This window comes from Malurus melanocephalus, unplaced genomic scaffold, assembly GCF_030028575.1.
Source record: "Malurus melanocephalus ecotype Western Australia unplaced genomic scaffold, MMel_1.1 scaffold_660, whole genome shotgun sequence".
Classification (NCBI taxonomy): Eukaryota; Metazoa; Chordata; class Aves; order Passeriformes; family Maluridae; genus Malurus; species Malurus melanocephalus.
This window is the reverse complement of record NW_026623892.1, coordinates 191,202-203,668: the sequence shown is the minus strand read 5'-3', so window position 1 is coordinate 203,668 and position 12,467 is coordinate 191,202. Positions and strand designations below refer to the sequence as shown.

The 12,467-nt window shown below is 42.9% G+C and overlaps 1 protein-coding gene across 1 annotated transcript in view; it reads right to left on the bottom strand.

Moving 5' to 3' along the window:
- RSRC1 (arginine and serine rich coiled-coil 1) overlaps positions 1–11,411 on the bottom strand; it is a 79,807-nt gene extending 68,396 nt beyond the window's left edge. The window contains exons 1-2 of the mRNA XM_057383805.1: positions 11,212–11,411; positions 9,211–9,336 (exon numbers count right to left, since the gene is read on the bottom strand). Coding sequence (XP_057239788.1) covers positions 9,211–9,336; positions 11,212–11,399 — 314 coding nt within the window. The 5' untranslated portion in view covers positions 11,400–11,411. The remainder of the gene's footprint in view (positions 1–9,210; positions 9,337–11,211) is intronic.
- Positions 11,412–12,467: the final 1,056 nt, after the last annotated feature.

Below are 12,467 nucleotides of genomic sequence, written 5' to 3'. Positions count from 1 at the left end.
GGAAGAAGGAGTTTCAGATTCTCAGGAATGAGGTTGTTCGAATTCCCGGGAAGGAGAAGATTTGGATTCCCAGGAACGAGGTTGTTCAGATTCCCAGGAAGGAGGTTTGGATTCCCAGGAAGGAGGTTTGGATTCCCAGGAATGGGGTTGTTTGGATTCCCAGGAAGGAGGTTGTCTGGATTCCCAGGAATGAAGTTGTTCAGATTCCCAGGAATGAGGTGCCGCGAGGAGCGCCGGCGATGAAAGCGCGCCCGGCCCGATGCAAATGCAAACAGAGCGACAGACACAATTATCGCACTAATTGCTAATGAATACAGTCAAGGGGCTTCAAAAAGCCAAACTTTGCTTGCACCACTTCAGGTTTTGACCTCTGCAGGAGCAAATGCATTTCAAACCGGAGCCCACCTAAACTGATTAACGGCGCCAGGCGAGGCCGGCGCGGAGCGGGAGCTTTTTTCCGTCTATCCCGTGGCCCCGAGGATAGTTAAATGAACCTTAAAATGGCTACAAACAGCTCAATGACTACACAGAGTCCTGCCAATTAGAAATAATTAGGCAGTCATTTTGGTGGTAAGTCTTTTTAAGTGCATACATAATGATGCAATGATGCTTATTAGCGAGCTCATAGGAGCCCTGCTCAAACAGCCTGGAATAATTATGCAACTATCACAAAGCCTTGCACATCTCTGTACTTCACCTTAATGCAGTTAAAAATCCACTTCATTACCTCCAGTAATTAATCCTCCATTAATTGCAGGAAAAGCCCAGTTTACCGTGCTTCGTTTCTAATTATCTTATAAATAGTTATGGTTCTAATTAATGTGTTCATTAAGCTGAATATCTTTCTCAAAGCCATGCTCAGAGCAAAGGTTCTGCTTTTGAGAGAAAAAGCCTAACTAGCCATAAGGTGAGGCCATTTTGGTTGTATTTGCTTTTATTTTAGTATATTCAACCTCCTAATTGGCATTTAAAATCTAATTTGGAAGAACTTCAAGAAGACTATATAGGAGAAAAATAGGAAAAGGCTTTGCTTTTTTTTTCATACCCATTCTCCAATCAAGAAGCTCAGAGCTTTAACAGGAAAACTTTTAGCATCTCCTTTTGATATGGGCTGGGAACAGATTTTCAGTGCTGYGCCACAGATTAATTGAAATTCTATCACAATTGAGTTTATCCCTGCATGTTTCCATAGAGGAGACCCAAATATTATGGAAAGAAAACAGAAACCTAAGAGTGTATACATAATCAAAAATAATAAACCCACACTGTTGGCCTTGCCTTCATTTCTAGGATATAAATCCGTGATACAGAATTACAACAAGAATTTACATCGGTGATTTGAGCTGAGCATAATCTACCCCTGTAAATTCATTGAAATATTGCCTTAGTGGGCAATTATATAATCCAATGAAAACCACAACTGCAGAATATCTTAAAATAACATCTCTGGATAAGGGAATTCCCTACTGAAACACATTTCACACAATTTTGGGGCTTTGCAGGTAAGAGTTGTGCAGAAAACTTAGATTCAAAATGAATTTCAACAAGAGTACAATCAAAGTATTTTAGTTATAGTTAAAATCCCAGTATAGATATTAAATTCCCATCTCTTCCTACATTACATATTTAAATACACCYATTTCCAGTTACACTATGCAAAACCAAATACAAGTTTTCCCATATTTTCACTAATGTGACCACACATTCAACATCAAATATTTTGTTCAGAGAGTTACTCAAACCCTACTTTGACAGCAAGAGGACAAAAGCTCTGCATATGCCTGCAATTCTCCCATTCCTTTTGGGAATTCTTCCATTTGGGAATTCTCCCATTCGTTTTGGGAACCTTGGAACATCCCAGGTCAGGAAAATCTGCAATCACTGCAGGCCAGTGCAGCTCAGCCATGGCTCCCACAGAGCCAAGGTTTGATGCCAATAAAGCAGGATAAGGAGCAGATGAGGAGTTATCAGCTCTACGTCCTGCTCTGGAATTTTTGGGACACTCAGTGCTTTGCCCTGAAAGCTGGGAAAATATCTAAGAAAATTCAGAGTTTAGATGTATGAGAAGAAGCAGCACAAAGGATGAAGGGACAGCCAGGGAGTGTCAAGGTACYACAATTTTAATCAACTTAATTTGGCAGGAATCCACTCCCAAAGTACACCCAACATCCCCTTTCCAGATTGCTTTCTTTTGGCTTCATCATTTTAMCCAGATTCTGTTCCTGCCATACATTATTTGAATGAAAAAGGATGGAAGATGGGAATAAAGAGTAAATTTTTACTACTAAATTCCACTATTTTGTGTCCCACATTGTGGAAATCACTTCTGGAAGTGAGCCCTGGAAAGAGCAACAACTGACACAGCAAGGTCTTGGATTACCAGGGCATCCTTAAGACATCTGCTTTTGCAGGGCTGCCTCAAGAAACACGAGCTCTGCAGTGAAGAAATAACAGATTCTATTTCATAGCCACAGCTTTGGTAGCAGAGAAAAAGAGAGAATTGGAAAAAAAATAAAAAAGTTATAATACATAGTGGTTTAGAATGCAGACACACTGAAATCAAAAAGGCAATTCCCCACTAAGGGGAATCGTATTTTTCTTGTCTCCTTGAGTACCTTTTCCAAACAGAAAACTGAAACATTAAAAAAACCCCAACAACCTCCAAATACACCTTCCTCCAAAGGGAGGAATAAAAGGTTTTAGAGAAATAAGCAGCTCTACTTAAAACACYGTGTGTACATAACACCTGGGCTGCACAAAAACCAACTTTACATGTAATTAAACTGGAGCCTGAGCTCGAAATGAGCAGCACTTATGCATTCAGAGYTTTTTTTAAGGCTTTTTTTTTTGTTTTATACCAATGAAAGGCATCAAAGCAACTGTCACTCGCAGCTCTGTGGCCTTATTGATAACTGGAGGGCCCTCGGCGTTGCCTTGTGAAGTTTAATTTCCCAAAGTGGTCAATTAGGGCTGGGCAATGAGCTCGGCAGTGCTGCTGCTCCAGGACATCTCCCCTGCTCCTGCTCCACCTCTGTGCCTTTCCTGGGCAGCCACGCACACAAACTGCTCATTCCTCTCCAAAAAAAGTCAATTATTACAACAAAAAAAAAGCTATTTTTAGAGGCTGTTGTTGATACAACCTGGAAYGCAACAAGATCCTAAATAAAAACTGCAGGGTTGGATTTACTGTGGGGAAAAATAAACAGGAGCTGACATTACCATCAGTGGGAAACCTACAGATCACACTCACTCATGTGAATTAAACCTTCCTGCCCCAAGCTTTTATTTGAAGTTTCATGAAAGAAATGCTGCAATGTCTTAATTAAATCTATTTGTTAATGGACCAAAGGATTGAAACTTTCCCAGCAGTAAAAAAAAAAACAGGAACGTGTAATATTTACATGGATTTCTTCCATAATTACACCTGAGTGGTTAACTCAGGGAGCAGGGATAGGGGAAAAAACACCCTGAGCAGCAGATCAATACTTGAAAGGAATAGGAACTCCAGTACAAGCAGGCAAAAAATTAGGCAATCATAAGAATTAWTTGYAAAAATAAAATTAGAGAAGTATGGMTTGGGTTGGAATTTCAAAAGCAATGTTCTAATTAAACAGCACTGCTTGATTTCTGACAGGGCTCTGCTTCTCTTTAGGAAATTCTCCCAAATGAGGCATTTCCAAAGGATTTTCAGGGATCTCAGCACTATCTGTGTGTGCCCAGCCCTGTTTGGGCAGTTCTGGTCCCTCCTGGAGTGCTGCAGCAGCCAAAGGTCCCTGTGTGTCCCTGTCCTGTCCCAATCCCAATCCCAATCCCATCACTCTGAGTCAATCCCACTGCTCCTACAAATCCCACTCCCATCTCCTCCCAGCACACCCCAAAGCTGCTGGTGCTCAGTTCAGAATTCCCTTTGTCCCAAAGCTTTCCCTGCTCCCTGGAACAGCCAGGATCTCCTGTGCCACGGCTCAATCCCACAGCCAGAGCTCTGCTCTCCATGGAACACCCCAGCTCAAACCCACACAGCATCACCCCAAAATTCACACCTTTACACCCTAAAAAMCAGTCCTCTAGCTCCACACAACCACAGCGCAGCTTTGCTCACTGTTGAAGACATTCCATTCTTTTTTTTTTCCTTTTTTTCTTGATCAATCTTTCCTTTGCATCCTCCRGTTCCTCCATAAACTCTCCAGCAAATTCACCAGCCCCTCCCAATTCTGCTTTATCTGCTGTCCACTCAAAATGTCCAACCCTTTTATTTTCCTCTCCCCTAAAAACTCTTATTTCCCTTTCAGGTAATGCTGTTTGAGGGAATTCTCCCTGAAGTTGGTGATAATTAAGCCCCTACTCTGTAATCCAAGGAAAACTCTCCAGTGCTGAGCAGGACAGGCAGACACAGCTGAAAATAAAAAAAACTATTCCAAGTAAAATTACTACAGATTGTGTATTGGTCCAAGAGCTCTTATCAGCTGTAAACTCTGATAGGCCAGGTTTGAATCTGGAAAGACTCCAGCACATTAATGCCACACTCAAACAAGACATTGGATGCTAAAAGGGGAGTAACTGAAGACAACTCCAAGCAACACAAATATAAAAGCATTCAGTGATAATATCTTTGAAAATCCTTACAAACTGGGCACTRTCAACTCTTAACTAAAATATATCATAGCAGTGGTTTGGATTTTTTTTAAGCACGTACTAAATAAAGGAAATTCTCAAAGATCTAAAAAAAAAAAAAAAATCAGTGGGGTTTTACTACCAGTTATTAAATTACTTTTTCAGGTCGCACTTCAGTACCTTGTTTTTAAATATTACAAATTAACTGCTAAAAACAAAGAATCCTGCCAGACTGTGAGGGTTGAACCCAGATTAATTCCAATTTACATTGCTGGGATCATGGCAGCTGCTTTTGCATCCCATAACCCAGTCTATCCCAAAGCCACCCCTAAGAAGGARGCCCCTGCACTGCAACAAGCTGCATACATCTCAATATTAAATTATATTATTAAATTAATTACACTGGAGCARTGGTAGGGAAATGAGATGTAAAACCCTCCACACTGCTCCAACACCTCCTTCAGCCACACTCCCAAGGAGCAGCTCTCCAGGCAGCATTGCTTTCCATATCATCTTTTTTTCTACTGCAATCTGTATAGATGAATCTGATGGGTTTGTGTCAATTCGTAACTTGGAGTGCATTAAGATATTTTAAGGCAGCAGTTTGCATTTTAACACAATGGGAAAAGCCAAAGACACTGGCAGACAACAAAGCAAACTTGCATATTCACAGGCACTTGAGTGGAATATTCTGTGATCACGGGATTGGATGGAATCAGGGAATAAAGGTCAACATTTGCTGGTTAATTCTATTTCAAGATCTGTGAATTAGAAGATTTGTGCTGCAAGTTCTGCTGCAAAGTATTTAATATGTGATTAACTTGCAGAACAATGGCAGTGGAAACTCTCCCAATATTCCCAGGACTCTCCATCCAGCCCGGAATTCCGCGGGAGCCGAGCTCCTGCACGGCRCAGCAGCAGAATATTCTAATAAGAACTCTCCTAATCTTCACCCAGCAATAATTTCAAGATGATATTATTATTCTCATTTCCTTGAATAATATCCATACTCCAGGGCCATTTTCCTTCTCATATTCAATATCRGGCATGCTCCTATCAAGATTCCTTTCCTCATATCCTGTCACAGTATCAATCACTGCCTCCTGTCCACTCAATCCACTTTTGATTTATCAGCCGCCGTCTTTCTGGACTCCATAACTCGACCCAAACCATTTTAGCAAGACAGTGACAAATAACACCCAGGATCACATCAACCTGTTCCACTTAGTAAACTAAGGACCAGGAACTGTGACATCCCTCCATAAGTATTCCTGCTATTCCCCAGCCTGATGTATATTAATGAGGAGCTGGTATTTGAAACGCTCCTTCCACATCAGCATCTAATATGATCAAATTAGGAAATGGGATGATTTATTAAATTCCGTGCAGCTGAAATATTCCTTTCCAGCCCTGCACGGGTGGCTGCAGAGAGGGAGCTGTTGCTTCCAATTTTTCCACRGGAGGATGTGCCTGCGCTTCGCAGACGAATTATTGGCTTTAAAAAGATTGCGAGGAGGCGAAATGTTATTAAGCAAATGCTCAGTAAAACAAACTAAATCGGTTTTAAAATTCCTAATTTAATGTAAATCTTGGTTGTTTCTGCTGAAATTCAGTTTGTGATCTTATTAAGTCGTATTTGCATTGTACTCCCTCGCTGTAGGACAGCTTGGAATTTATAGCATTACTGGGAAGCCCCACTTTTTTGACTTTAGAAATTCATCTAAAACAGAATTGTTATAATATGCACAAATTTCTTTATCTTCACAAGTCAAACAACCATTACTGGGAAGCCCCGCTTTTTGCCTCTAAAAATGCATCYAAAATAAAATATTCATAATATGCACACATTTTCTTTATCTTCTCAAATAAAGCACAGCCATTACTGGGAAACTCCACTTTTTAAACTTAAAAATTCATCTAAAATGGAGCAGTTACAACACACACAGGTTTCTTTATCTCCTCAAATAGTGTACAAAAAAATCAGTTTAGGTTACAAACAACACCTACTTAAAGCACCTTAAATGTGTTATTGTCATTATAAAAATCCAACTTTTCAAATTAAAACTTGATCTATCTCAGTGTTGTGCACTGCTGGAGATCTGTAAATCATCTGCTCAAATAAAACACCTCTGTTAGAGGAGTTATTAAAAAAAAMCAACATTACTTTTAACACCTTCACTACCTTCAAAACCAAATTAAAAGCTGGTAGGGGATCGTGGGGAGAAAAGATGTTACAGGATACAAAATCTGTGCCATGGGCGTGATTTACACCCAAAAACAATTCCTGGGATTTAAAGACACCGTGGAACAGATCTTAACTTCCAATACGAAGGCAATTTTCTACTCTCAGACTCATAATAAATAAAATTTTAAAAATGTATTTTCTCAGCTCCTGAAGTGGATAATCCTCTGAAGATACAGCAGGAGTGTGACAAACACAGGGCTGATCTTCCCTTTCCTGCAGCTTCCCAGTTGGGGCAGCAGCATTTCCCTCCTCCCCTGGMAATCCAGGAGCTGGAGATCACCAGGAATATTTCCCTGGATAACACATTCCTCCTGCAGGAACACAAGGGGCTGCCTGGGTTACTCTGGACCCTTTTATTGGTTATTTACAAGTGCTTTCTTCAGTATTCACCCAGAAAAGCCACAGGAAAATAAACTGACCCACACTGAGCAACAACAAAAATCAGGAATTTCRCATGGAATTTACAGAAATTCCATGTCAGTGCTCCAAACAGGAGCTCATGGCAGSAGATGAGGACCCCTCAATCCTCTTTTCCCATCATTTTTAGCTTCACGTTCATTTTTTCTATCCCTCCATCCCATTCCCTCTTTTCCCCACTCTCTTTTCCAGCCTGAAGAATCCAGCATGGAAAGCTGGTGAGCCCTCAGACCGGGTGATTTTGAGGCAAAAAAGGGATTATTTGGCATCACTGCAAGAGCTCAGCACTGACAACCAGGGCACACACAGGCCTGGAGTTGCAGCTTTTTGCAAATCCAAGATTTAAACTCCAAAATCAGATTAATCCACAGCTTCTCAGGGCAATGTTACAGCAGATTCAGGGGAAAAAATTACAATAAAGGATTGGATGTGTCCTGTTGGGTTTGATTTTAAGCTTTTGGACCATTCTGGGACTATTTAGGATGTTATTTATCAATATTTTCCCTCGGTGGTGTSAATAGGACCAGCATTTACAGGAATGTGCAGCTCTACCCCTCCAGTGCTGCAGCCTTGATACATAAAATATTTGATACTTAAAATATCTGATACATCAAATACTTGATACACTGTGGTTTTCAGAAGTAGCTACATTTTTCAAGTTTTTAGGTGACTAATTTCCATCTACTGGAACCGTAATTAAAATCAAACCCCTCAGCAAAGATGACCATTAGACAACTGTGAATGAGGCCTGCAATTGATAATTATTCTATATTATTATAATAAAAACCATTTAAAATCAGTTTATCACATTGCCCATCACTGAKTATGTGACATCCTGAAAAAACCTTCATTTTCACCTCATTTTTTTGACATTCCAGTAAGTTAAGAGTGATTTTTTKKGGGGAAAAAAGGGGATATTCACAGGAATATCTGCACAGCTCTKATGGGGAGGATACTCCAAGAAAAATCAGGCAGTTTAAATAATCCAATTTCTACTACAAAGGCACTGCAGCAATAAAGGGTCCAGGCAGCTCTTCTAAAGAACAGCTGGGAATAAGTCATGGCAGAACAGAAGCATGAAAAAGTGGAATATTCACATTTCAACAATTGTTCTGCATTTACAGGCAACAGCTCTTCTGGGTCGTACATGGAAATCCCAAGTTTGATAAATTCTTAAAGCAGGGACAAAATCACCTGGCTAAAGATTTGGAAAGGCACACCCAAACAGCTTCCATCTGCCTGGTGCACTCAGTATTTAATTTCAAGTCACTAGAAAATGTTAATGGCAAATCTGGTATCCAGGGAGGAACTCGAGTTGAACTTTTTAATTGAAAAATACACACMAATACAACTTGAGCTTCCTTCAATTCAAGAAGAAAAGCAGGTTTTGTGATACATTTTGTGGCTTGTGATTGAGATTTGAGTATTTAAACTGGGACACATTTGTTTGTCACAAACCAATGTGTGAAAAATTTCACTGCAGATACCACTAAACATGAATAAAAAATTGCACAACCAAATACTCATCTTCTTTCCAGAGAAATACAGATGAGAAAATTAGTTTATTCTGAACTTCAATGTTATGTGTGGGAATTATAGAAAGCGGGAAGCAAAAAAAAAATCCAAAAGGTATTTCCAAATAATTCTATGAAACCAAGCAACTCTATTAATGTTACTTTTTGAACTAAATAAGAATGTTACTTTTGAACTAAATAAAAAATAAATCATTTATCTCCAAAATGGTTTCACCAGGAAAGATTTGGTGTACAGAAAGCACTCCAAGGGTCCCAGGTTAGAACATTCCAAGGGATTTGTGGTTTAGATCATCACTCACAGCCTTTGTTTCCATTTATTCCAAGCTCAGACTTCTGTCAGGGTTTTACAGGAATGTTTTTACAATAGGAATAACCATGTTTGTTCCCAGGGAAGAGCCTTACCTCCTGGTTCTGCTCTTTGAGCGGGATCTCTGGGACCTGTAGGATTTGCCTCTGCCCCTGGAGCGGCTGCGGCTGCGTTTCCTCCGGGAGCCGTAGGAAGAGCTGCTGCTGGATCTGTGTCTGCGCCTGCAACAGAGCCAGGACTGAGTGCCACTGCTCCCAAAAACCCCCCAGACAGGCACCAACCCCAAACCAGCCAGGAGAAAACACAACAGGACAAACCTGGGGGACTCCAGAAACCACARATCCCACTATTCCCCTGGACAAATAACCACACACACAGACAGTGCTGCTCTAAAAACCTGATCTCCAAAATCCACAGCCCAGGCAAGGAAAGGCTTTCTTTAAGTACTATTACAAATCAGTTAATAAGTGTTGATTTTGTTAATCTGAGGCCATTTAAGGGCAGTTCCCTCCYGAGTCCAAGCAGGAATCAAAGGCGTGTCTTCAGCTGCCCCTCACTCCCAGGTCCATGTATTTAAAGAGTAAATTCTTACAGACAAAGGGGAAAGGTGAAAGAAAAGATATTAAACCCAAAATCCAAATTAAACCCGTATCTTAACATTTCCTCTCCATCTCCRTAATAGTTAACTAAATGTAATTAGTTTGCAGATTGTAATTAACAATTGCAATCCTCCATATTTTGGGCCTTCATGGGTGATTAATATTGAAATATAATATCAGGGAAACACTTCTGGAATTGAGGATGTGATCAGTGATTATCCAGCATGAGGGAAAGGGGCTGCAGGAGCTGGGATGCTGGAAAAGAAATACAGGTAAAGWGCTAAAGAACAGGGCTGCAGCTGGAAAAGGAATGGGATGTTCCTGCTGGATGAAGGACAGGAATTGTGGAAATTTTGATTTTGATTGCTGAGGGTCAGGGACAAACCCAGCAGGACCCCAGCATGGAACACGGACTGAACCACCAAGAATGAATGCCCTGCCCCAAAGGCAAAGCCAAGATCCCAAAAGCAGCCCCTGGGATCATTCCTGGATGCAGCTGCAGTGCCCCAGTCCCCATCCAGGCCCCATTCAGCCCCAAATCCCCTGCGAGCTCTGGCTCCTCCAGGAGATGGYCATGGCTGGTTTTACAGGATTGTGGCTGGGATTCCAGCTCGTGGCACCCTGCTCTGGCCCTTGGTGAGGATGGGGATCCTCAGCACAAACAGGGAGCCAATGAACCCCTGACGAGCCCCCACAAACACCCAACTGCTCCCTCCCCACTGCACCCCATGSCAAGGTCTGTCAGGAGCATTTCCTGCTGCATTTACAGGGCAGCTGCACATCTGGAGTGTTTGCCAGCCCCACTTCCAGTAAATTCACCACCACAGGTCACACTGACACAACCAGGATGGGGCCATGGAGCTGCTCCAGGGCTGGAGCCCCTCTGGAGCCAGGMTGGGAGAGCTGGGGGKGCTCAYCTGGASAGGAGAAGGATCCAGGGAGAGCTCAGAGCCCCTTTTGGGACCTAAAGGGGCTCCAGGAGAGCTGGARAGGGACTGGGGACAAGGGATGGAGGGACAGGACACAGGGAATGGCTTCACATTGGAAAAGGGGAGACTTGGATGGGATATTGGGAAGGAATTCCTGGCTGAGAGGGTGGSRGGCCCTGGCACAGRGTGCCCAGAGCAGCTGTGGYTGCTCCTGGATCCSTGGCAGTGCCCAAAGCCAGGCTGSACATTGGGGCTGGAGCAGCCTGGGAYRGTGARAGGTGTCCCTSCTAAGAGAATGAAGAAGAGTTTTTGCAGCTGGGGGGTTTCTCTGGTTTAAAGCAGAAGTTCCCTTTGGATSTGCACATTTCCTGCTTTGGTGCTCSTGCAKGGGGAAGGAGATGTGGRTATTTCTGTTCATAGTGGTGTGTCTGGGGTTTYATTTTGATGAAAGTGAAATCATTTTCACACCTTCCAAGGTTCAGAGCAATCTGTGCCATAAAATCCAAACACTCCAGCTTTCTGCCATAACATGAAAGAGCTCCACTTCTAAAAATCCCTACAAATGCACCTTTTCTCATAGGAATGGGACCAAGACTGGAGATCCCGAGAGCGTGACCTGGACCTGGATTTCCGTCCCGATTTCTTGCGGCTGTAGGTCCTGCTGTCTGAGGAGCTGCTGGACGAGGAACGCCGGCGATGCTTCTTCTTCCTCCTGCTCCTGCTGTCCTCCTCCGTGTCTGAGGAGCGGCGCCCCATCCTGCAACTGCACAAAACCCAAACATTCCCCACCATGAGAAGCTCTCATGCCTGCACTGGGTTGTTTTATATTTATAAAGAAAGTTAAGAATGTGTGGTTCCTTCTCCTCCTGTCCCTGTTCCCTGGAGCTGTCCCCTCCTGTCAGGGAGTTGTGCAGAGCCACAAGGKCCCCCCTGATTSCCTTTTCTCCAKGCTGAACCCCTTTCCCAGCTCCCTCAGCCTCTCCTGGAGCTCCAGMCCCTTCYCAGCTCCGCTCCCTTCCCTTCTCCTCTTCCCAGCACAAACGGGTTGAACTGGCTCCTTTTCTCCAGCCAAACTTTAGCCCTTCCTCACACTTTTGGCCACCGAGGCAGCACCTCCTGATCCACCTGGGAGAGCCTGGCAGCAGAACAAAGGACAAATTCACCATTAAAGACATGGGAATTCCTGCCAAGCACCGCCTGGAGCCAGGCCCGGGGAGCAGCAGCGAGTCTGGAACATTSTCCCCTAAAATGCCACATTATGGTCATGGCATCTCCCTCCAGCAGCATTGCCGTGTTTGCCCCAGCAGCGCCGTGCAGAACACAGTTTGAGGAAAATTAATCCACAARCACCAGARATTTATGTCCAAAAACGAGACAGAGGAGTCCCATAACTTTATTCATGAATAAAGGGAGAGGCCATGGGCATTTCCCATGGGGTGTCTCAAATTGATAGAGGATGCAGCCTTATTCCAATTTCCYGGCTGCATTTCCMTCTCTCTTTCCCCACTGGCTGAAGGTCTGGAGAGGCACAGGCTCCCCAAAAYGCCCAATGCACCCCTCTTCYAATRTACATTCTCCTCTTTAATATAAATCTTTATGTCTCTGCTCTTGTAGYCTATCACCATAGTSWGGGGTAAGTCARTCAGTGAAATTTTCATGGAAAKCTTGCTCTTGTTATATTCTGTTTCTCAGGATCAGTGTTATTTTACCYCCAGAGTCACAGTTTGTTTGTAAAGACACTTTTTTCATATTCCTTCCAACAAGACATTCCCCGCAGCACCGGGATCTCCTCCGCTCGCTGCCGCCACAAACAGCGCTCGGGGG